This window comes from Gopherus flavomarginatus, chromosome 2 (genome assembly GCF_025201925.1).
Source record: "Gopherus flavomarginatus isolate rGopFla2 chromosome 2, rGopFla2.mat.asm, whole genome shotgun sequence".
NCBI lineage: Eukaryota > Metazoa > Chordata > Testudines > Testudinidae > Gopherus > Gopherus flavomarginatus.
This window is the reverse complement of record NC_066618.1, coordinates 261,038,856-261,065,052: the sequence shown is the minus strand read 5'-3', so window position 1 is coordinate 261,065,052 and position 26,197 is coordinate 261,038,856. Positions and strand designations below refer to the sequence as shown.

Below are 26,197 nucleotides of genomic sequence, written 5' to 3'. Positions count from 1 at the left end.
TAGAATTTCCAAACTTGGGCTCATAGCATGCATGTGCACTCATGTGTGCAATACACATAGGGACCAGCACTTGAAGAACAGGGAGTTAGGAAGCTTATCCTTGATTGGACAACCCAATCAAGGTGTACGGTAGACAAAAACACAAGCAAAAAAAAACATCCGAGATGGCTTAGGCAAGGTATCGGTTAAACAACTACATATGCAGGGAGCTTGGTTATGGAAACCCTGCCCATGGGCACATCCAACAAAAGTGATCTACCAAAACAGAGTAATATACTGTATTCTGTTGCCCTCAGTGTAAATAAATACCTTTTAAAAGATATGCATTTTATCAAAGAGACTAGAATCAAGCCCTAGCAAGCAGATAGATAATGCTCTTTGAAATCGCTTCTGCAACACTTATGCCTTACTCAGCTCTCTTCTTTTCACCTATAAACCCAAAGGACTGTGTTTAATTTTTTACATTGTGGTGAACATTTACAGTATTGTAAATATAGAAAAATCTATAATTATCACATATGCATTTTAAAAATATGTCATTTTAGGTCAGCTGAATTTATGCATAAAAAATGTGCAAAAAGTAGATGATCATTTTGTAACTTGACTCCTAAGTGGTCGACTGCCTCTTGAAACTATAAAGTCCAAAGGTTGCATTAATCCAGGACCATTAAAATAATAGTGAAGTTGGTCAGTAATTAAACTGATCACATCTCCCTGAAGACCAAAAATGTAGACAACAGCTAGTAGCTGACAACTAACTTCAACATTTCCCAGCTGCTCTAGAGTAAAGCCTTTAGACAGTTGAATGCATGCATGCATCTTATTTTCCCAGGATTTCAAAGTCCACATGCAGGCTGCTGCTCAGCTATTATAAATGAGTAATTCAAGTAGGGCATGACTGCTTCTTGTATTAACTTGATAAAGATGTTTCACTCCAAGTGCATCAACAGTTGTGTTAAGTCATCCCTTTCACAGGCTGATTAGGATTACTTATGCCATGTTTTGTAACCATCGAAAAATAAGGCAGTATTATTAACTTTGACATTTATTTTCATAAGAATTTAACTCTTGGCTAATGAATTAAAAATAATTTCATTCACTGATTGCTGTCTTAATTCAAGTGGTATCACATTACTTAAAAATCAAGCATTATAATGTATTAACCATCCATTTAAACTATAAATTTGTTTACAGAACGTTCAACTTATTAAAGTTTGTGTATCATATTGGCACACGAATCAAAAGTTCTATTTTTTCGCTGCCAACAGATGAGTCTTCAGAAAACTGATTTAAATACAGACATTTTAATATAATTGACAGAACATAATTATTCCTGGGGGGAATTCTGCATCACTGCACATGCGCAGAATTTATATCCCTTACAGATTTCTTTGCTTCCCCACAGAAAAATGACTCTTTCACGAGGAAGCAAAGGGAAACCACAAGAGCGGTCTTGTAACCCTCCCTAGCAGTATGTTTCGGGCGCCCAAGGGAGCTGGCAGAGAGATAAATCACCGTGGGGCAGTAGGTGGGACAGAGGAAGACTGGGCTGGTGACTTCTACCCTGCATCAGCTCAGCTGCTAGTCCTGGCAAGGCTGGTGAGGACGGGACTTCCTCTTCCCCTGCACAGCATCCAGGCCCGGGTCAAACCCAACCCCAGATTTCTCCCCCGGCTGTAGGAAGCTCTGAAAACTCTCCCCTCATACCCAGACTCTCCCGCTGAGCCTCACTCCCCTCCCTGCACTCAGAACCCCACCTGATGATCCCCACTTCCCCAGCCCCTGGACCTACCTGATGAGCCAACTGCATGCAGATCCCCACCCCATCAAGTCCCAACCAGTTGCACCTGAATACCTCCACCACTGAGCACAACTCCTCCAGCATCTAGATCCCCCACTGGGCCTCCCACACCCAGACTCCTCTGCTGAGCTCTATCCTCCCACACCCATATCCCCTCCTGCCACTGAGTCCCAACCACATTGACCTAGACCCCCCTGCAGAGTCCCATTACCATTGCACCCAGAACCCCCAAACAAGCCCCTGTGCATCCAGATTCCCCCCTGAACCGCCTGCACCCACACTGCCTCACACAGAACCTTCTCAACTCACACCTAGATCCCCCCACATTAAGCCCCTCCACATTTGGATCCTGTCTTGCTGAGCCTGCCTGCCCACACAGAGGGGCAGCGCCCTGAGGCGTTTCTCGGGCAGACCGGGTCCTTGCACTGTGTCAGGGTTGGGTGCAGCCTCACCTCTGAGTCTGTGTCCGGGGGGTGGAGAGGTTGCACATTGATCTCCCATCTCTGTGTAGCCCATGGCCTGTGCTCCCCAATGCCATGCTGCAGACGCCACATGTATTTGATGAATAACATTTGTAGAATTTTAAAATATTGTGTTCAGAATTTTACATTTTTTGGCACAGAATGCCCTCAGGAGTAATTTAGTGCATCTTAAGAATGTAACTTAGTGATTCTATAATTAAACATTTACAAAATAGCTGTTAACTATTTTCAATACATTTTGAACATGAAAATATATTTTAGGAAATGTTTATGAGTTAACCATATTGGTACATATATTTAAAGCATAATTTAACTATTTAAAATGTTTTCCAAATAATATAATGGTTATTTTTTCTAACTTTGTATTTATTAATTTTCAGTTCACTGGCCACAGAGTTGGTACACACACAGTGGAATTCCCTCTTTCTATCCCCACCCAAAGGCCCTGTGTAAGATACTCTACGGATTAAGGGAGAGAGAGGAGAATTCACTTGCCCCTCTAAACAGATAATAGTGATTGCTTATAGATTCAATGGAAACAGAATCAAACATTAATACAATTACATTAAAAAGACAAATTCCAGTATACATAATTCACATGCACCTCAAGGGGGTAGGATGTCAGGATACACAAAAATGATGAATTTTAATAAAATGTTTTGTGGCTATACTATATCTTTAGAGATACAAATATATTTAGCGAGATAGTAGATCCTCTCGGATCTTACGTTGCGGTACTCTGAGGACATATTTGGGTAGTGTTTCAAGACAAAGAGGCATCACCTGATTCAGAATATCATTCTGAGAGTAATAAACTGATCTTCAGAACTTTCAGTTGTATCATTTGTTATCTTTTAGTGCCCATAATAATTTTAGAAACATATTCATTTTTCCTCCTATCAGGTTCTTGAAGATGGCATAGATATTTGCTGTGTTTGCAGTGCTGTTGTGTTGGCATCCATGCTGTTCCTTAGTCTCCAGATCTGTAACTGTCATTACTACGTTGTCCACTTCCTCAGTAATAGCTATTACTGTGGCACGTACCCTGACACCTTTCCATTAATTTCATATTGTATAGCCTTAAATTATTGCTATTCTCATTCTACAGGCATAGAATTCTTTTTCCAGGTTTCCTAGTGAAAATGACAACCAGAAGGGTTTTAGATCTGCCTGCATGACCTGGAAAATATAATTCTGAATCTGTTTTGATTGTCTCCTGGTCATTTTTGGTAAGTTAGCAGCCTTATACCTGTTTGAGTACAAACATAGGCTCTGAACCTGCAGCTGTTTCTGCTCAGGCAGATGCCAGTGCCTGCATAGATTTAGTTGCAGGACTGGGGCTATAGACATAGTAATCTGTAATTTAGCCACTGTTTCAGTAAAGCATATTGTCTGCCCTGCTGTGTTGCTTCTACAATCCTCCTCAAAATAATTTAACCACAAACCAAATTCAAGTTAAGTAACAATTTTTAAAATGTAGTTATTTCATTAAACTATATAATCTTATCAGTGTATTTTTCAAATACATTTAGCTTGCCAGGAAGTAATAAGAATGTTGGAAGTGTTTCAAAAGTGAATTTCAAATGAGATTTAAAATTACTATATTGCATGTAAATTAAATATTCTACTATGTTTATGGTGCCTGTGTTTGAAGTTTTTTTAAAAAACTGTTTTATGGAGATATTTACAACTAAGACCACGTAATATACATGCAGCATATCCACTATTATTCTACATAATAATATATCTATCTTAGATACTTCTAAAGCACCCACAATGCCTAGCTATTTAATACAATATTGTTATATACAGGCAGGCATATTGGTATTTAGTGCAAACTAGTTGTACTTAGATGCTTTGGAGAAAAATGCAGATGTTACTTATTCAGTATACAAAAGATTAATGGCCAAGATTTTCAAAAATGAGTAGTGATTTTGAAAGTCTCAATTTTTGGATGTCCAGTTTAAGGGGGCCTGATTTTCACAGGGTGAGTACACAGCACTTTTTGAATATACGCTTCTTTAGAGTTTCTGACGTGAAAACTGAGGTTTCCACAATCACCAGTCACTTCTGAAAATCTTGGTCAACTTTTCTAGATATACAAAAATATTGTTTTAGCTCAGTTTGTCGCTGGCATTGTCTTTCTGGATTACAATTAGTTTATTGATTAAATCCCAAGAAGTTTTGGGATTGACTAATCCGAGCTCTGATCTGTTCCACATCTCACATGGCACCACATTTCTTTAGTCACATGGTAACTGTGTAATTTTATCTTGTGACGATAGTTGTAATCTGGTATGGCAAATCCTATGAGCCTCAAATCAATGAGGCACTTGATTGATATTGATAATGTTCTGAAAATGTTCATTGCTTTGCAGATTTGAGATTATGTCTCAGAACAAGTAGCCTCGGTTTTAATAAAAAACCATGTATATCAAAGATTTTCAATAAGCTTCTGTGCATGTGTGCAATCAAAACTTTTGAATCTGTGACCATTTCCGAAAATGTTTGTGGAGCAATCTACATTCCCTCTTCATCTACAACAGAGGCTAGGCTGTGGTGAATAATGGAGTACAGAAGCAGTAGCATGATGAAAATATTTAGAGTTGAAAACAAACCATCTCATTAAAAAGAATATTTCAACTGTATAAAACAGTGGTTTTCAAGCTGGAGTCTGCAGACTGTGTCTAAAGGGTAATAAGAACATAAGAATGGCCGTACAGGGTCAGACCATCTAGCCCAGTATCCTGTCTACAGACAGTGGCCAATGCCAGCTTCACTCGCTCTGGGGCACCTAACAGGTAATGATCAAGTGATCTCTTTCCTGCCATCCATCTCCATCCTCTGACAAACAGAGGCTAGGGACACCATTCCTTACCCATCCTGGCTAATAGCCATTAATGGACTTCACCACCATGAATTTATCCAGTTCTCTTTTAAACGCTTTTATAGTCCTAGCCTTCACAACCTCCTCAGGTAAGGAGCTCCACAAGTTGACTGTGCACTGTGTGAAGAAGAACTTCCTTTTATTTGTTTTAAACCTGCTGCCCATTAATTTCATTTGGTGACCCCTAGTTCTCGTATTATGGGAATAAGTAAATAACTTTTCCTTATCTACTTTCTCCACATCACTCACGATTTTATATACCTCTATCATATCCCCCCTTAGTCTCCTCTTTTCCAAGCTGAAAAGTCCTAGTCTCTTTAATTTCTCCTCATATGGGACTCATTCCAAACCCCTAATCATTTTAGTTGTCCTTCTCTGAACCTTTTCTAGTGCCAGTATATCTTTTTTGAGATGAGGAGACCACATCTGTATGCAGTATTCAAGATGTGGGCATACCATTGATTTATATAAGGGCAATAATACATTCTCCTTCTTATTCTCTATCCCCTTTTTAATGATTCCTAACATCCTCTTTGCTTTTTTGACCGCTTCTGCACACTGCGTGGACATCTTCAGAGAACTATCCACGATGACGCCAAGATCTTTTTCCCGACTCGTTGTAGCTAAATTAGCCCCCATCATATTGTATGTATAGTTGGGGTTATTTTTTCCAATGTGCATTACTTTACATTTATCCACATTAAATTTCATTTGCCATTTTGTTGCCCAGTCGCTTAGTTTTGTGAGATTTTTTTGAAGTTCTTCACAATCTGCTTTGGTCTTAACTATCTTGAGCAGTTTAGTATCATCTGCAAACTTTGCCACCTCACTGTTTACCCCGTTCTCCAGATCATTTGTGAATAAGTTGGATAGGATTGGTCCAAGGACTGACCCGTGGGGAACACCATTAGTTACCCCTCTCCATTCTGAGAATTTACCATTAATTCCTATCCTTTGTTCCCTGTCTTTTAACAAGTTCTCAATCCATGAAAGGACCTTCCCTCTTACCCCATGACAACTTAATTTACGTAAGAGCCTTTGGTGAGGGATATTGTCAAAGGCTTTCTGGAAATCTAAGTACACTATGTCCACCAGATCCCCCTTGTCCACATGTTTGTTGACCCCTTCAAAGAACTCCAGTAGATTAGTAAGACATGATTTCCATGTTGACTTTTGCCCAAGAATTTATGTTCTTCTAGGTGTCTGACAACTTTATACTTTACTATTGTTTCAACTAATTTGGCCGGTACTGACGTTAAGACTTACCGATCTGTAATTGCCAGGATCACCTATAGAGCCCTTTAAAAATATTGGCATTACATTATCTATCTTCCAGTCATTGGGCACAGAGGCCGATTTAAAGGACAGGTTACAAACCCTGGTTAATAGTTACACAACTTCACATTTGAGTTCTTTCAGAACTCTTGCGTGATGCCATCCAGTCCCGGTGACTTGTTAATGTTAACAAGTCCATGGAAGGTTGTTGTTACCATAGAACAGTGATTTTCAACCTTTGGTCTGTGGTCCACTCAAGGTCCACAGACTAAGTCTAAGATTTCCAAGGTGGTCTACACCTCCCTTTGAAAATTTGTAGGGGTCCACAAATGAAAAAAGGTTGAAAACCATTGGTATAAAATTATAATTGTATGAGTGTTAGGTAGTAATCAGAGTTTCAGAACAATTACTAAAACTCAAATTACAATCACAACTATTTGTGCATACTTATGACAACTTTATATGAAATATTTAATAACGGTTACACTGCATTAAAATACAGTACCCTTAAAGAAAAAACAGTTACAATATATTCACATTTAATTTATTATTACACTTTTTGAAGAAAACAGTGTCATTTGAAAATTGAATAATTAATCTAAAACATAAAAATAAGCAACATGTGAAATACATTTGTGTTTTATGCATATTGCATTTATTTTCAATGCAATATTTTTCTCATTCAACATTATATGCGTCGGCTCCAAAAAAGGATGGTTGCAGCAATTTAACTAAATTATAAAGTTGGAAGAATTTTAAACATTACATGAAAGTGAACAGCCATGGTCCTTTATACCCATCTCTGGTGAGCACCCAGATGCAAGTTAAAGATCCCAAGGCAATTTTTCAAAATGAGTAGGAGCTATCCTGATATCTTGGCCAACATATACTCTCTCAATTAAAACAGATTTTAGTGTCCAAAGCTGCGTGTCACCAATTCTGGAGGGTATAATGGCTATCAGGTTTCCAAAACCTTTCTGCACAAGCAGCATCTAGTCACCTTGCTTAATAAAATGCTCTGAGGTATCTTGAGTGAGAAAGCTGCTTTATACAAATATATTATAGAAAAACGTATTAGCCCATATTGTTACTGAAATAAAATCTTATGTTTGGCCTCCCATACAGAATTTATTACATACAAAAAAAACCACCTAAGAGTTGTTATTTAGGTTGCTAAATCAAGCTCTTGCAATTAGCAGACACCAGATTTAATGGTGCCTATGCAACTTGAATTCTGCCAACCAGTGAACTGAATGAGGCAGGAGTCCTATAGAAAACAATAATATGTGACCATATAATTAAGGACTGTATCGTAATATTTATACACAAGGGGGCAGAATTAAAGTTGCACATGTAACCTTATATCTAGCATTTCCTATTTTTCAAATGTTTAATTTTGAAACCTCCTAAACAACACAACATATTTTTGGTACAAAATTTCCTAGGCTTTTCTCTTTTTAAAGGAAAATAAGTTCTATTATGTACAACTAACAGTCCTCCCAAATTACGCATCATCAACAGCGTTTGAACCCTAAACCTCCAACACTGCAGCACAGACCTCTACCACTTCAGCTACAAAACTAACTACATTAGTTGTCAATGGAAAGCTGTTATCCAGAGGAGAGGAAGATGGGTTAGGGACAGGGGTGCAAGTAAAATCCATGTCTTACCGATACAGGGCGGGCCACCAGTTAAGGTAGGCATGTGACCTTCCCACCTGACCCTTCAAGTGAATTCTCACTGCCCCACTCCCAGCCTGGGGCCCCCACGCTCTATCTGTCCTTCCCCACATCCAGTCCCATCCCCTAGCCCTCTCCTCTGGCAGGGCTGTGGTACACAGACGGAGATGCAGCTCTGTGGAAGGGCAGAGAGTAGGGCTGGGAGTTCTGCTCTTTTCCCTGCTGGGAAGGGCAGCGGGGAAAGTAGCAGAACTCCCAGCCCCGCCCCTGCCCTTCCAGGCACAGAGTTGCGTCTCCATCCTTCCTCATACTACAGCAGTACCCCTGCCTGCGACAGGGAGAAGGGGAGTGAGGTTGGGGGAAGTAAATCTGCCGGAAGAGCTGCCAGCATTCTGCTCCTTTCCCTGCTGTCCCTCCTTGCGGTGAAAGGAGCAGAACCCCTAGCCCCACCCCACAGCCCTCTCCTCCTGTGGGGCTGCTGCTGTGTCTTTCCAGTATGCTGTACCGGCTATAAATACCAGCCTACTTGCACTGCTGGTTAGGGAGGAACTCAGCGTAACACTATCTCCAACCCCCTACTACACATAGGTATATGGCAATTCTCCAGAAATACCCATATTTTGGGAGTTTAATGTACCCATCCTACACATACCCATATATGCATGCATCTGAGGAAGTGGGTATTCACCCACGAAAGCTCATGCTCCAAAACGTCTGTTAGTCTATAAGGTGCCACAGGATTCTTTGCTGCTTATACCCATATATACCATTTAAAAGCTTATTTTATATGCATTTAGATGACATATGATGTGTTGCTGCCAAATGGTGCTGTAAGCCTGTAGGTGAGGTGAAACAGTGGAATCCAAAATGAGAAAGTGTCATTTTTTTGCACAGTTCCAAAAATACTGCAACATGACTATAACCACAGTTTTTACTGTTTCAGTTAATTTCAACACCTTATTATGGTGTTTATTGATCAAAGCTACTAAATAATGTATTAAAAGATTTTTATTGGTTTTGCATGGGCAAATAATTTTTCTTCAGAAATGATGTAGCTCTTTAACATGTGGCAAAAATGGCAAATATCAACATTTTGCAATATACTAACATGAAATGTTTTCACATCACATTCTTAATTGTCGAAGTATCTCACAAATGATAATCGTTTTCCACATTTTCAATTGAAATCTGCTGATCAAATAGTTCACACTGAAGGTTGTGCACCAGTAGCAGTAGATTGCATGCCCACAGTTTGTACTGCACAGTGGGTACAAATGTAAGTGAATTCTTAATGTAATGCTTCGCCATTTGTAAGCTTTTGTACATACAATGCAACAACTAGTCTGCCTGGTAGAAGATTATAAATTTGTAATTGCCTGTGCATGCAGTACTAGCCTTTTAAATATGCTAGAAACTAGCTTTTAAACGCAGTGACCCTTACGCACAGGTCAGTATTAGTGTTAGAGATGCACAATGCACAGCTTCGTATGGGCTTCAATCAAAGTGCTCACTAAGCAAAAATAGCCATTTTTATACTAACCGATAGATCTAATTTATATATAAGTTAGCACAAGTTTGTATACTTAAACAAAATGAAAAATGGTGATAGTAGTGATGGTAATGTTAGCAATATACTTTGGAAATTTTACCTCTACAGGGAAGATGCGAAATCTGAAAACATGGAGGATGTAAGCATCTTAAAGGTTGCATCAAAAAGAAAATGACTTTCCACAAACTTTGAAAATATGTGTTATTTGTCAAGAAACCAAAAAAATGCAAAAGTCACCAGTGTTGTGCACAATTCTGTGATGCTGGAAGAAGCAGCCAGAAGTGATTAATTGTGTTGACAGCTACTGGATGAGTTTTCTTGTTTAGATGATGTGCCACCAATACTCTATCATAGGGGTTGCTTTGAAAAATACACTACCAAGTCAAATTTGCACATCAGAGTTGTATTGAACCCAGGATATAAAACAGACTCTGAACCTGATCAGAGAGCATCATGTTCACCTGCTTCTATACCCATCAGAGCAATCGTGTCCTCCAGTGATTGATCCTTTTACATTATTTGCTTGAGGAAAAACACTCAAGATAAGAAACTTTATAAAACAGAAACCTTTGAGAGAGCAAGTAGCCTAAAGGACGCAGCACTTCAAAGAGGAGATGGTGACATATTGAACAGAGTATCTATGGAAGACCTGATTGCTAAGGATGCAGTTTATCACTCAACATGACTTTCTTTCTACTTGAGCAAAACAAATATTAAAGCAAAACCATCCAGTTACACAGCAACTATAGTCATCTTATGACATTGCATTTTATCAGATGCCAAGAGACAGACAGTGATCTTATGCACAACAAGAAGGCTCTTCTCCTGTCCAAGCTGGAGAAGATATTAAGCCCTTCTTCCCTCAGATGTAGAAAAAGACGATTACTCTCCTTTGCAACTGTTGTTCTTCGAGATGTGTTGCTCATATCCATTCCAATTAAGTGTGCATGCGCTGCGTGCACAATCGTCAGAGAATTTTTACCCTAGCAACAGCTGGGTTGGGTCGGCTGTGGAGTCCCCTGGAGTGGCGCCTTCATGGCACTGGATATATACCGCAGCCAACCCAGCACCCCCTCAGTTCCTTCTTGCCGGCTACTCTGACAGTGGGGAAGGAGGGCAGGTTTGGAATGGATATGAGCAACACATCTCGACGACAACACTTACAAAGGTGAGTAACCGTATTTTCTTCGAGTGCTTGCTCATATCGATTCCAATTAGGTGGCTCCCAAGCCTTACCTAGGCAGTGGGGATGGAGTGAGCTATCGCTGAGTGTAGAACCGCTGAACCAAATGCAGCGTCATCTCTAGACTGCTGGACTAATGCATAGTGAGAGGTGAAGGTATGTACAGATGACCAAACCGCAGCTCTACAGATCTCCTGAATCAGAATGTGAGCTAGGAAATCGGCCGATGAGGCCTTGGCCCTCGTGGAGTGAGCTGTGAGATGAGGGGTTGGGACACCGGCCAAATTGTAACAAGTGCGGATACAAGAGGTGATCCATGAGGAAATGCACTGTGAGGAGACTGGTAGGCCTTTCATCCATTTGGCCACTGCAACGAAAAGCTGGGTTGTTTTCCTAAATGGCTTTGTGCACTTGATATAAAAGGTGAGGGCCCTACGAACTTCGAGTGGCATGGGGCTTCGGATAAAAGACCGGGAGGAAAATATCCTGGTTCACATGAAAAGCTGATACCACCTTGGGAAGGAAGGTATACGGTGGTTCAGATGTGAGGGCTCTGATTTCAGATACGCATCTCACTGAAGTGATGGCTACAAGGAAGGCTGTCTTCCAAGATGGATAAAGGAGCTAACAGGTGGTCATCGGCTCAAAGGGGGGCCCCATGTGTCTAGAGAGGACGAGGTTTAGGTCCCATGCTGAGACCAGTTGTCGTGTTGGTGGGTAGAGACAATCTAGACCTTTCAGAAATCTAACAATGATCAGGTTGGAGAAGACAAAGGAAGCACATTCTCCCAGATGGAAAGCCAATATGGCTGCCAGGTGCACCCTGAGAGATGATGTTGCCAGGCCTTGCTGTTTCAGGAATAGGAGGTAGTCTAAGATGAAAGGAATTGACGCCTATAACGGAGGCATGGCACACTGCCTGCACCAACAGGAGAATCGCTTCCATTTGGCCAGATACATAACCCGAGCGGAGGGTTTCCTACTGCCTAATAGAACTTGCTGCACCGATTGAGAGCAGAGTAACTCTGACCAAGTTAGCCATGCAGCACCCACGCTGTAAGGTGAAGGGATTGCAGGTCGGGATGATAGAGGCGACTGTGGTCTTGTGATATCAGGTCTGGCCACAGGGGGAGTGTGATTGGGGGCTCTACCGATAGCTCCAGGAGTGTGGTGTACCAGTGCTGCCTGGGCCATGCTGGAGCGACCAGAATCACGTGTGCCTTGTCCCTGCGTAACTTGAGCAGGACCTTGTGGACTAGCGGGAATGGAAGGAATGTGTAGAAGAGCCGATCTTTCCATGGGAGTAGGAAAGCGTCCGATAGAGATCCCAGAGAATGTCCCTGTAGAGAACAGAACACTTGGCACTTCCGATTGTTGCGTGAGGCTAATAGGTTGACCTGGGGAAACCCCACCTCAGGAAGATGGAGTGGATGATGTCTGGGCGAATCAAACATCGTGCAAAGAACCCATCGGTCTGAAGTTATAAGGGATCAAGCATGGTGGAAATGGGAGAGACGATCTCAAAATGGAGGAAAAGGATCCTGGATAGAGAGTGGTACGCCGTCCTTGGGCGCACCTTCAAAAATTTTGTCTAGGCTCCTATGATGGTTTAGGAGGGCCTTGGTTCTGACTGGGCTGGTGGACGGTGGATCTCTTTCTGCCGCCTCGACCACGTCTCCTGTAAAAGTCCTGCCTTGGACGATGGGGAGAGGGTAGAACCTTTGAGGCTGTGGTCTAAAAGGCTTGCGCTGGGTACCAGGGACATCCATCCCCAGAGAGCACATGATGGTTCTGGAGTCTTTTAGGCTCTGTAACCTAGAATTCATTTTCTCCAAGAATAGGCCCTTCCCATCAAATGGTAGATCCCGCAGGGTTTGTTGCAACTCTGGCGGTAAGCCAGATACCTGAAACCAGGAGGAGCATCGCACAGCGATGCCCGACGCAAGGGTGCTAGCCACAGAGTCAGCTACGTCAAAGGAGGCCTGTAAGGAGGTCCTAGCAACCTTTTTGCCCTCTTCTACTAAACCTCCAAATTCATCCCTAGATTCTCATGGAATCAGCTCCTTGAATTTACCCATGGAGCTCCACAAGTTATAATCATAACGGCTCAGAAGTGCTTGCTGGTTTGCGACTCTGAGCTAAAGGCCCCCCACTGAGTAAATTTTGCATCCAAACAGATCGAGGCACTTGGCGTCCTTTGATTTGGATGCTGCAGCTTGTTGACCATGCCACTCCCTTGCATTCACTGAGGACACCATCAATGAACACGGCTGAGGGTGAGTATACAGGTAGTCATACTCCTTAGAGGGAACAGAGTTTTTTCTCTCTACTCTTCTGGCCATAGGTGGGATAGAGGCCGGGGTCTGCCATATAGTCTTGGCGTTGGCCTGGATGATATGGCTAATGGGTAATGCTACTCGTGATGGAGCATCAGCTGAAAGGATGTCCACCACCAGGTCCTCCAACTCCATTATCTCCTCTGCTTGGAGGTCCATGTGCCACCCAATGTAGCAGATCTTGGTGAGCACGTAGGTCTATCGGAAGGGAACCTGAGGTCATCGTCCCTGCCACTGCCTCATCTGGAGAAGATGAGGAGGAGGCTACAGGGGCTAACTGATCTTGTGGTAGATCCAGCTGCGAGGGGTCCTGATGCCCAGGATCCATTATGCCAGGGTCTGGGGCCTGCGTTGGGGTGGGTGCAGATGCCTCCACACCCCCTTGAGGGGGTCGACTGATGTTGGCCTCCAGTACTCAGAGCTCTGAATGGGCTGATCGGGAGGCTGCGGATGGTACCCCTTGGGCTTAGTAGTACTCCCTCGGGACGTAGAAGGACCATTGTGCAGTTGCTGGCTAGGGTCTTGAGCTTCATCCTGCCATTGACCCAGGTTACCCTCTGCTTGGTCTGGTGCAGGATAGGCCACGTGGGATGCGCCGTCCGACTGCGAGGAGTATGAGGCAGAGCACGAGGGCCAGGGCAGTGCAGAGTGTGCCTGTGCCGACTCTGTTGAGAATGGTGTCAAACCACAGGGCAGCGGTGCCAATGCAGTGCTGGGGAGTGGTACCGGGATCTAGAACGGTGCCGATGGTCATGTCGGTACTGGGGTCCAGACCTGGATCGCGATGAAGATCACCTGCGGGAGCGGTGCCGGGAGCGACTCCTTGAATAGGATCGGCGCTCTGACCGGTGCCGGGAGCGGTGTCAGGAGTCCGAGAAGTACTGAGGTCCGGAGAGGTGCCTTGAGGCAGAACGGTGCCGGGAGTAAGGTCTGGGCCGCGAGTACGACCGGTGCCGTGATAGAGAACGGCGCGGGGACTGCGAGCAATGCCGGGACCTGCTCCTAGACTGGGAGCAGTACTGAGTGTTCACGCTCGGAGTTGGTGGACGTATTAGGGCCGGTTTGCCTTTAGACTGTATCACACGGGCAGGATACAGTGCCGGAGCCTGAGCCAGTGCCGGTTCTGTAAGGGCAATGAGATCCCTTGCTGTAGCAAACGTCTCTGGCGTCAATGGAAGTCCGGCTCAAACACAGTGCGGCCTGGGGAGCCTGTACGCGCCGGACTCAATGGCTCTTTCCTCAGTACCGGAGTCAATGGTGCCGATAAAGGTGCTTACACCTTTGGTCGCTCCGGTGCCGGACGCGAGTCGGAAATTGACAAATGGGGTGCCGGCGCCTGATGTTGTTGTCGAGAGGCAGCCCCGTCCGGCTTGCAAGGTCTCTTATGTCCCAGGGACAGTGAATGGCGCCGAGGTGCCTGCACTGGACACGGTGCCGACAAGGACCGGTGCCGTGAGTCTCTATTAGAGTTTCCCTGCGGTGCAGTACTCAAAGGTGCAGCTGGGGCACTACGTACCGAGGCACTCGGTGCCAGAACCTGGCATGCCGAAGGAGGATCTGGGCTGAGGGCCATCTCCAGAAGGAGCTGCTTAAGTCTAAAGTCCCGCTCCTTTTTAGTTCGAGGCCTGAAGGCCCTATAGATCTTACACTTTTCGGCCTGGTGAGACTCCCCAAGGCACTTTAAACAGGAGACGTGGGGGTCTCCCATTGGCATAGGCTTTGAACAGACTGAGCACAGCTTAAACCTCGGAGCCTTGGGCATGAGCCCAGGAGGCATGCAGGGAGGAAGGGGAAAGAGCCCCTTCCAACCCACTAACTTTATTTACAAACCAATTCTAAAACCATCAAAACTACTATACTACACCAACTATATCACTATATAACTACAAGAACTACAACAACTATCTAAACCCGTAGGCAAAGCTAGGGAGAGTGGAAGACAGCTATGCCGCGCTCCACAGTTCCAACGACCGTCATGGACGGCAAGAAGAAACTGAGTGGACGCTGAGTCGGCTGAGGTATATATCCAGCGCCATGAAGGCACCACTCCAGGGGGCTCCACAGCCGAACCACAGGGTTCTGCTAAGGTAAAAATTCTCCGATGATCATGCACGCGGTGCGCGCACACCTAATTGGAATTGATATGAGCAAGCACTCGAAGAACTGAAAGCTATTTCAGTGGCAAATGATAGGCAAAATAAGAAAAACACTGTAGTTCTTCAGTTTCATTCTATACACAGCATCAACGAGACGAGTCTACCATTTTTCAATACAGTACAATAACATGTAGCTGATGCTAATGCAAATTGCCAGTAGTCTGAAGCACAAATTTAAGTAATCCAAATGTTTTGTGACTGTTCTTCTGGCAAGTGAGCCTGATGATAAGCTTTCAAATGAACAAGTGGTTTTGTTTAATGGTGTTTCAATCCTCTCATCTGAAATAGCCAAAATGAAAGGGTCTGAATATTATCTCCAAAGCCGGTGACATCAGTTTACAGAGGTCAGCAACTTTTGTGCCCCAACCGGTGCAGGAGTTTGTCCTTTGGTTGACGGATAGAGAGGCATATAATTCAGCTAGCAATGTGTATCATCTTTCAGAAGACATTCAAACCAGGTGCCTCTCAGTTGCAGAGTTCATAGTATTTAAGAGTTCCAAAATTATCACACCACTGCATATTAGTCTTGCTGCACTGCTACACCATGAGTTTGGGTTTCACAATTTAGTTGACATACTATAGGTACATGGATTCTGCATCAGTTATGATGAGCTGAGGTGGTTCATCTCACTAATGCTGCAAACACTGACGTAGAAACACTCCAGGGAGGTGTGGTCATGCCAAACAGAACTGTACCACTTTATGCCAGTGGAAATCTTATCTGTTACCAGAGAAAACTCTCGTGTCTCTACTTCGTAAAATCATTCCACTCTCAGATGAATGCGGTGGACCTTGAGCACATGGATCCAACCTTAAAAGATTTATGTTTAGTTATTATTTTGGCTTATTGCCAAATATTTCCTGAACAATACAAGCAAGGTAAGAGAAATGGCTATTTTCAAAGAATGGCACAAAGAAAAGACATTTCTCTTGCCACTGGGTTTTCCTCAACCAAATTTTAATATGCTGCTGCAAATAATAAAAATGTTAGTGCATCTAAAAAAAAAAAGGCACACTTTTTTGGGTTTTTTTTAATAATGGAAAGTGATAGACAACCTATAGGAGTCTTTACCAGCGGCCCCTATAACAATTGCATTGACACAGTATATTCATTTTTTTCTTTATTCTTGTTAAAAAGAAGCAGTTTTCCCATTTTATTTGACACAATTCAGGAACTTATTTAGCAAAAATTATACATGTTTGTCTAAGTCACACAAAACACTAAAAGCTGCATACCAGGCTGTCTTACCCAGGGGAAAAATAGGACACTGCAGAAACAGGGAGAAGAAAAAAAAATACAGCTATGTTTCCGGAAACTGCAGTGCCATTTGGTGGGAAAGGACAGATCACTGAAATGAACTTCCTACCTGCTGTACAATACAACTCCCTATATAGAATTAGATCATCTTCCTTACCAACTGCTGGGGTTATGCAGTTCACTAGATGTAACACTGATCTAGTTGTTACAGTACAACAGCACACCCCACCCTGATTTTATTCCCAGGAGATGGATGCAATCATAGTGAGTAGAGTAACAGACTGTACTCAAGAAAGGGATTACTTCCCCCTCGGTACAAGTAGCAGGTTTCTAAATTTCATAGCCTAAGAAAATTGCAGGATCTTTATAAACTGGCAGATGTAAAGGTGATGTGGGGCTGGATAAAGTCTTCAGTATTTATTTAATTGTGACACAAAATACATTAATTTCTTAGGTAGCTATTGTTACAATTGCACAAACAGCTTAATAAAATAAACTAAACAGAGGACTTTTAAATCTTACAAATAGAAATTATTTTAAACATAAATCTACCATTGTTGCTAATTAGCAAGGATATTTATTACTAAACTTTTTTCTTTGGCATCCCCATCTGCTGTTCCTACCTGCAAAAAAATTTAAATGCTCAATTCGTTACATCACAAGTACCATGACAACAGATCATTACAACTTCATTATGGGAGCTGGCAAATGGAGAAAGTGCATAGTAACAAAGAAAATAACTCTTTTACACATACAATAGTACTAAAAAAGCATCTTTAGTCTGCAAGATATAGCAAGGCACTGTGAGGGACCGGGACATGGGTAGTTTTGTCTAGTGGTCAGAGCAGGAGTCAGGATAAAAAGCTAAGGGTCAGAACCAGAGTCAGAAGCCAGATGCCAGAGTGAGGAATTGGAGCTGAAGGTCAGGAAAAGTGTTAAGAGTCCGAAAGCTAGAGTCAAGACTGAAGTTAGAGTCAGAGCCAGGAATTGGAGCTGAGGGTCAGAACTTGGTTACTCAGAGTCAAGGAAGGCAGGAGGCAGTCTTCCACTCATCTCCCTTCCTAATCTTCACGAAGTTGTATGTTCCATGGATGTCAATTTCGTGAAGAGTTTGGTGGAGCAAAATCATTTAAAATCCTCATTGATGAGGGGAAAAGGGTACCAGTTATGGATGGTGATCTTGTTTAGTGTCCTGTAGTCCACATAGGGCCACTGAGATCCATCCTCCTTCTTTACAATGAAAATCTGCACCCCAGCTGAAGATGTGAATGGATTGACGGATGAAAGTCCTCTTAAAGGTAGCTCCAGAGCACCCATAGCACACTCTCAGTGAGACAGTAGATGCGACTGAAAGGGATCTCTGCTCCTAGCTGAAGGTTAATGGGCCAGTCATAACTGTGAAGGGGCAGCAAGGTGTCTGTATTCTTCTTAACGAACATGTTGACAAATTCTTGGTATTTAACAGATATCGCTGAAATTGTAAGAAGCAGCACAGATGATGCTGAAATTTCTTGTGAACTAACAGCCTCAGACTCAGGTTCTCAGAGAAGGCAGACCAAGTTGCAGAGGACTTCTGGCCCACATCTGAGTTTTGGGAGACAAGAACGTCAACAGTGCAGGGACTTGAAACGTACTGTGCCTGCGGGCCAACGGATATGAGGATGTTGGGTGGTGAGCCAGAGCATGCCAAGCATAACTGGAGAGTGCAGGGCCTTGGATGAGTCTGAATTAGAGGGTTTCTCGATGACCCTGGAGGGTGATGACCTAAAGGAACAGTCTGTTGTGTAGCCAGGCACGATGAGAGAAGCAACTCGTCAATAGACTCCACTAAGTCCAGAGAGCGTTATGGTGGATGGGGACAGTATGAGCTCATACAATGTCCAAGTCCATGAAATTACTGGAGGCATTCAAATACACCAGTGCTTCCTGTGGACTTCAGTCATAGAGGGTGTGATGTTGCACTCCATATGTTTTATGGAAACATGCTTATAAGTGTGAATATAATGTAACTGGTATATGCTTTATGGAAAAGGTCTCTTGTAAGGTATCATTACAAAGCCTATAATCTACCGAGTGTGTTCATCCTATTTGTATGTATGCATCATTTTTGTATCTGAAGCTGGAAATATAAAGTATAACTCTGAGGTAATATTGTAATTATCCGAAGTGTGGGCCATTGATGATGGTTTAGAATCTTGATGGCTCCCACTGACTAGAACAATTAGTTGTAAATGTCTGTTTACTTGCAAGCCTTCCGGTGTTCGTGTAAGCCAGTCCAGGAAGAATGGTGGAATCCATCTTAAGCCTGGTGCTTTTCCATTCAGAAGGAGAGGTGGGGCGTCAGAGAGACAAAAGATTCCCGCCTTGTGCCAAAGCTCTAAAAGGGGGTGGAACAGAACAAAGGGGATTGCTAATTATAAGAAAACCCCTAGTTACCACCTGAGCTGGAACTAACAAGCACTGTAGCAGGGGAAAGGATTGGGCTCAGACTAGGAAGGAATCTAGCCTGTGAAAGAAGCTTATTGAAACATCTTTGAGGGTGAAATATTATCTGTAATCAGTTTCCTAATGTTTTAAGCGTAGACTTGCGTGTTTTTGCTTTATTTTGCTTGGTGACTTACTTAGTTCTGTTTGTTATTACTTGAAACCACTTAAATCCTACTTTTTATACTTAATAAAATCACTTTAGTTTATTAATTAACCCAGAGTAAGTGATTAATACCTGGGGAAGCAAATAGCTGCGCATCTCTCTCTATCAGTGTTATAGAGGGTGGACAATATATGAGTTTACCCTGTATGAGCTTTATACAGAGTACAACAGATTTATTTGGGATTTGGATCTCATTGGGAGGTGGGTGTTTCAGTGCTGGAGGCAGGTAACCTGCTGAGCAGTTTTTTGTTAACGTCCGCAACTTTGGGGGTGTGGACCAGACGTGGGTCTGTGCTGCAGCAGGCTAGCATGTCTGTCTAAACAAGGCAGTGTTCTGGAGTCCCAAGCTGGCAATGAAAATGGCCTCAGAGATAATTCCAGCACGTCAGATGACAGTCCCAAGGGGGTCTCAGTGATCAAAACCATCACAGTGGGGTGCTGAAGTTGGAAGGGGAATCAGAGATGTGTCAGGTTCTGGTTAGCCTTTGCCATAGTACCAGCAGGCATTTATTGATGTTGTGTACTGGAGGAACAGGAGGAATACCAGCCCAGCCCAGACTCCTCTGTTGGGACTGGGACTTGGCGTTTCCCAGCTGGGATGCAAGTTGGACCTTTTCAGGACAGCCTGATTTGATGTATCCAGGCTCTGCACAGTATAGGCATAAGCCCATCATTTGGTGTCCATTTTTCTCTGCATCTGAAAGGCAAGGCTGGGTTTGGTCAATTTGCATGGGCTCAATATAGAGGGACAAAGCTGGTGACTGGAGAGCTGGGGCCAGAGAAACCACTGGGGCACAGGAGGCTAAGCTTTGCTCTTCACATTGCTCTGTCAGACAGCTATCAATCTTTATGCACAGGTTCAATTAAATTATCCAAGCCGGGTGGGAACTCCACCCATGCCAGCTCATCCTTGATTTCTTTGCTGAGGCTAGGCTGGAGGTAGTAACGCTGTCAGCCTCATTCCACTTGGTATCTGTTACCAGGCTCTGAAATTCCATGGCTATTTGGATATTGATTGGCACCTCTGTCACAATGCTTGGAGCTCAGTCTGTACTGTGCATGTGTGGTTTGGATCATTGAAAATTGGCACCATGGCTTGCATACTAGCCTAGAGTGGGTTCGATTTCTCCAGGAGTGGGAAAGTCCAGGCCAGAGTCTACCCATTACCAAACTGATGATAAGTCCTACTCAGGCTTGATTGGTGGGAAATGCCCATGGTGTCAACAGAAGCTGACATTGACTCAGGAATCCATTGAATTTGCTTCAGTCACCATTGTACTCACCTGGCAGTGGAATCTTTGGTTTGCAGGGAGATGAAGTTGGAGCTGCAGCTTGCACCTGAAGAGGCACATTCTGCACCTGCGGAGTATACAGATTGTGTACAGCACCCACTATATCCAACAGGGAGGCGTTTGTCTTGGTGGGATCCATGTCAGTGGGAAAGAAGGCCCTTTTCCCCCTCATTGGTTCCATTTAGGCTGCTCAAACTATTAGGCAGTGGGATGTGGACAGTCCTGCCTAATGGTGGGAGCAGAAGCCAGGTGCCAAGAAAAAGGAGCTGAGGGTCGGAACCAGTGTCAGAAGGTAGATGCCAGAGCCAAAGGTCAAGCCATAGTCAGAGACAGGAATTGGAGCCAAAGGTCAAATCCAGAGTCAGGGAAGGTAGGAGCAGGGCTGGAACCAAGTGCTGCTGCTGGGAAATACTTTGAGCAGACAGCACCCTGCTGCTGGCCTTCAAAGCAAGTCTGTGGATCCCCTCAGCCAATCAGGCTGTTATACCAATCAGGAGGCTCAATTTGGGCCTACCTGTGCTCATTAGACTGCCTGGAGGTTAAGCAAGCAGAGAAACAGGCCAGCTGTAGGCCCTGACTAAAGAACATAAGCATTTTGGTGATTTAGGGTCACATATCATTACTAAAAAGTTATATTGTTCTGTGTTCAAAGGTTTTGTAATCAAGTTTACTCACATTATGCAAGTCACTTTTTTATGAGGAAGGAACAATTAAGACACAGAAAATCACCACTTTCAAAAACTATACACATGAGATATATTAAGATTACTCCTCATGGATGACGTGTTTGCAGACAGCACTTTTCATTTACTAACAAATCTCAAATTCTTAAAATATACAGATCTGACAGTACACTCATTACCAGTAAAACATTCACTTGGCAAGGTTTGTAACTTGGGAACTTTTCTAATTTTAGCCTCACACTCCAAGTATTTTAACTGTTGTTATCAACCCAATTTTGAAAACTACAGGCAATAGTTAATGGAACTCATCATAGAATATCTAAGTGCTTGAAACCTAATTTACCTCATTCTAACAAAACATTGTGCTTTCAGAAACATATATTACCTGGTACCAGGATTTTTTTAACGGCAAAATAATGAGAATAAATTATATTTTAAAAGTAATTAAGAGGATAAAAATGTTCTGTGCTGCAACTGCAGAGTTCTCAAAAGAGTGAGTCCTGGCAACTATCATAATCCTTTTGAAATTGTTGATATTAAGATTAAAAGATCACTTTGTTCCTGTATTCCCACAACTAGTTGGTATGGTAAAGAGATCAGATCCGTAGTTTTATATGTAACATCTTTAACATTTGCACTCCTTTCTGTGCATGTGATTAAATGTAACATTTGAAATCCCAAAGTTCTGAGAAAAACATAAATCCTTGTCCACAGCTGCTGTTTTACTCTGGAAACATATGCATTTTCTTTTCAAGCATCTACCATCAAAAAATCCCAAAGGACTTGAACTGGAGAACACCTGCATCTCTTCATTTAGTTCCAATAACAGAGTCTAAACTTCAAAATTACAAAAATAGATGCTATGTTCAGCTGTAGTTACATTTTGCTCCTAATTCCTATGAACAAAAATGCTAAGAGCATGAAATCATTCGGGCAAGCTCTGTCATCGAGAGGATAAGGTTTTTTGCACCAAAAGCCCAGTGGGAACATGATAGAAAACTGGCAACAATTGTAGATAAAATACATAGCGAAGTCCTCAGGGATAGGAGAGGAAATGTAATAAGATAGATGGGTATAATTTTTACGCATTTGTGCCCAAACCACAAATGTGAATGGTCTTTATTCACTACAGTATATAAGCATTCTTTCTTACTTGTCGTGTCAAAAATATTTTAAAAGGTACTTTAAGCAGTTCATTGAGATTTTACTATTTTTAACAACATAAAGACATACATCTAAATTCAAACTGAAAAATGTATAAAACATCATTGTTGTAACTTAAAAAAACTAACTTCTGCTAGAATTTACAGTATTCCAGACCAGAATGGTGAAATGTAAAAATAATAAACATTGATAACTTCATTTTAACCCTTGGGCTTTTAAAAAAAAAGAAAAGCAAAATTGGATTTTAAGCCCATCCTTTCCTTTCCAATTGACCCTACTGAACAAAATTAACCTTTGCATTGTAGGAAAAATATCAGATAACGTTGTTATTACTGTTATAACTTATGAGACTTTTGTAAATCTCAGTGCACTCTTTTTCATAGGATTTTTTTGAAAGCTGAGAAATATTCATACAGTTATAAATACTCAATTTCAGAGTAATTTATTTTCAGAGATTTGTGAAATTATGCATATATTTCCAATACTTTTAAATAGAAGAGTCTCAAAATGCTTGAAAGAAAAGTCACTCTAAGGAAAGGAAGAGAAAGAAAAGAAAGTCACTTTCAGTTAATGGGGCACTACTAATCCCTGATTAACATTTAAAATAGTATGAAAATGTTTCTTCTCCACTGTTACTAATTCCCCCATAAAACTAGAAAAATCTTTTACCATCAATTTGGTCGTTGTCTACTGGATGCACTAATTTATATCAAACGAACCCAAAATTAACATGATTGCTTTTGTTTACTTCCTTGCTTCACTACTCTAGTATTCAATATTTAAGTTCAGTTCAAAGAAGATCATTTACTAATTATATTTATTTTATTTCCTTCTGATTTAAGTAATAAAAACTGCCTGTACAAAGACTCTGAGTGCCCTGCCAATTATTTAATAGTACAAAATAAAACAGTTTAATCAGCTCACCCCATCTTTTCAGTAGAATCTCATAATTCAACACAAAGCGCTGGTCTACACTAACGCTGTAAATTAATCTAAGTTATGCTACTTCAGTTACATAAATGACATAGCTGAAGTCGCCGTAACTTAGGCTGACTTACAGTAGTGTCTTACACTGTACAATGTCAACAGGAGACGCTCTACTGTCAATACAGATTCCGACTCTCGTGGAGGTGGAGTACAGACATTGATGGGAGAGCATTCTCCCATCAACTTATCATGTCTTCATGCACCCACTAAATCGACACTGCTGCATTGACTGCAGCAGTGCCAATTTAGCTGATAGTGTAGACACAGCATAGCACTACCATTCATCTTCAAAGTCCCCCATCCGCCTTAAAACGACAGCTGAAACTTTCAGATAGAGGTAGGAGGGCATTACCAAACCTTAGGTCCTTTAACAAAGAAAATCCTGCCAGTCATCCCCTCTCTATTATATTATATATATGCTGTGATCTAGACAAAGGTGAGGGAGCACTAATGCTACAATGATATTCATGGGACCAAAGACTATTAAAAAAACCACTGAGCGATCTATTGAAACAGATGAATGATGACAGAATTAAGAGCGTTAACATACAGAGTTACATTTAAGGGCCAGAACTACTGTTACCAAAATCATAATTGTCATAACATAATCCCAGATTTGGACCTTAGCGTCCAAAATATGGGTGTTAGCATGAAAACCTCCAAGCTTAGTTACCAGCTTGGACCTGGTAAAGCTGCCACCACCCAAAAAATTAGAGTGTTTTCGGGCACTCTGGTCCCCCCAACAACCTTCCCTGGGGACCCCAAGACCCAAATTCCTTCAGTCTCACAACAAAGGGGAATAAACCATTTCCCTTCCCCCTCTCCTTCCAGGTGTTCCCTCCCTGGGTTCCTGGAGAGATACACAGAAACAAGCTCCGTGAATCTAAACAGAGGGATTCCACCCTCCCTATTTCCAGTCCTGGAAATAGGTACCGAGAGAGAGAGACAAGCTCCCCCCCACTCCCCTCCTTCACCCAGAGGGAATGCAAAGTCAAGTTAGTAAATCTAACACACACAGATTTCCCCCTGACTTCTTCCTCCCACCAATTCCCTGGTGAGCTACAGACTCAATTCCCTGGAGTTCCCCACTAAAGAAAAAACTCCAACAGGTCTTAAAAAGAAAGCTTTATGTAAAAAGAAAGAAAAAATACATAAAAATGGTATCTCTGTATTAAGGTGACAAATACAGGGTCAATTGCTTAAAAGAAATATGAATAAACAGCCTTATCCACAAAGAATACAATTTAACACATTCCAGCAACTACACACATGTAAATACAAAAAACCAAACCTATGGTCTTCCTATCTTTGTACTTACAACTCGGAAACAGAAGATTAGAAAAGCAGGAGGCAGAAAAATCCTCTCATAGCCGAGAGAGTACAGGCAGAAGACAAGAACAAAGGACTCACACACAAACTTCCCTCCACCCAGATTTGAAAAAGTCTTGTTTCCTGATTGGTCCTCTGGTCAGGTGTTTCAGGTTACTCCTTTCCAGGTAAAAGAACATTAACCCTTAGCTATCTGTTTATGACAATAATGAACTGTTATTTTTATATTGGAAAATACTTTGCTATCTACACAAGGCAAACGGATACCGCTGCCACACTTTTTTGTAAACACACAAATGTTAACAAAAAACACTACCACAAGTATGAGCCCTTGTTAAGAAACTGTTAATATACATGGGCTATTATATATCATTTACAAAAGTCTTAACAGAAAAAAGGAAAAAACTCATTTTACCAAGATTCAGGTTTCTCTACTAGGTTACAATCACTGTAATTTAATATTAATACTGTATTATCTTACTCCTTCCACCATCAATTCCTTAAGTTGAAAATAGACACAAAAATGTTAATGTAGGGTTTATTAATTAGTTAATTAATTATTCACTTTTTGATAAAATTTTCTTGGCATGTACTTCCAAATGAATATTAACACTTGTTTTTTTAACTCTGTACAATCTCCTCCTAGCAATTTATACCCAGTTTAAAGCCAGTCTACCACTCCACTAGTTGTGCATATCAGAAGTTGATTTCCAATCTAAGTAGAGATTTATAACCCAGTCATCTCATTACAGAAAGCAATCAGTTCTGTACAATGCCAAAACCTCCTGTCTACACCATAGGTGCAAAATTAAGTTAGTCATTCTTCCTTCACTCATACTTGTAATAGAAGGAACTGTAATAATTTCATCTGCAAGATATTTTCAATTCTCTTCCAAGATCTGGAAAATTGTCCTTTATTCTAATTAATATTTCTTGTGTCACTAGTTCCTATATAGGCCACTGAGAAACGTATCTGGAATTAATCTATCCTTGGCCTTTCTGGTCATATTTCTTGGCTGGATTCCCAGAAAGGTAGCACAGCTTCCTTTTCTCTTTATCTGGATCATATATTGTCTGGTCCATGTTCTTCACTATCAAATTATCAGTAGAGAACAATTGTTTCAATTTCTCCTCTGATAGGATCTTTTCCATTCTTCTTCTAAATTGGTTGCATCATAATCTTTCAATACCCCTTCATTTTCCATATCCATCCCAACTCAGTTTAAACCTATTATAGCTCTCAAACTATCCAATTTAGCTTTAATGGTTTCTGTCAGTGGCTTCAGATGATGCTCACAACCAGGGCTGGCTCCAGGCACCAGCCGAGCAAGTTCGTGCTTGAGGAGTCAGATTCCAAGGGGCGGCATTCCCTCAAATCCTTTTTTTTTTTTTGCTTTGCCCCTTTGGCCGTCCCCGCAGGTGTTTTTCTTTTTGGTTCACTGCTCCAGCTGCACTGTGGGGCCGCAGCGTGGAGGAGGGGAGCGCC

The 26,197-nt window shown here is 42.0% G+C and overlaps 1 protein-coding gene across 12 annotated transcripts in view; it reads right to left on the bottom strand.

Moving 5' to 3' along the window:
- The window catches only part of VPS13B (vacuolar protein sorting 13 homolog B), a 913,516-nt gene that overhangs the window by 567,379 nt on the left and 319,940 nt on the right, over positions 1-26,197 (bottom strand). Inside the window, exon 20 of one of the 12 annotated variants that reach the window (XM_050940458.1) lies at positions 20,459-20,615. The exons of 10 other annotated variants lie outside the window; for them this stretch is intronic. In XM_050940458.1, the coding sequence (XP_050796415.1) occupies positions 20,536-20,615 (80 nt within the window). In that variant the 3' untranslated portion in view covers positions 20,459-20,535. Of the gene's footprint in view, positions 1-20,458; positions 20,616-24,532; positions 24,871-26,197 lie in introns of those variants that run through there. One more of the 12 variants, XM_050940459.1, reaches the window with a different exon arrangement.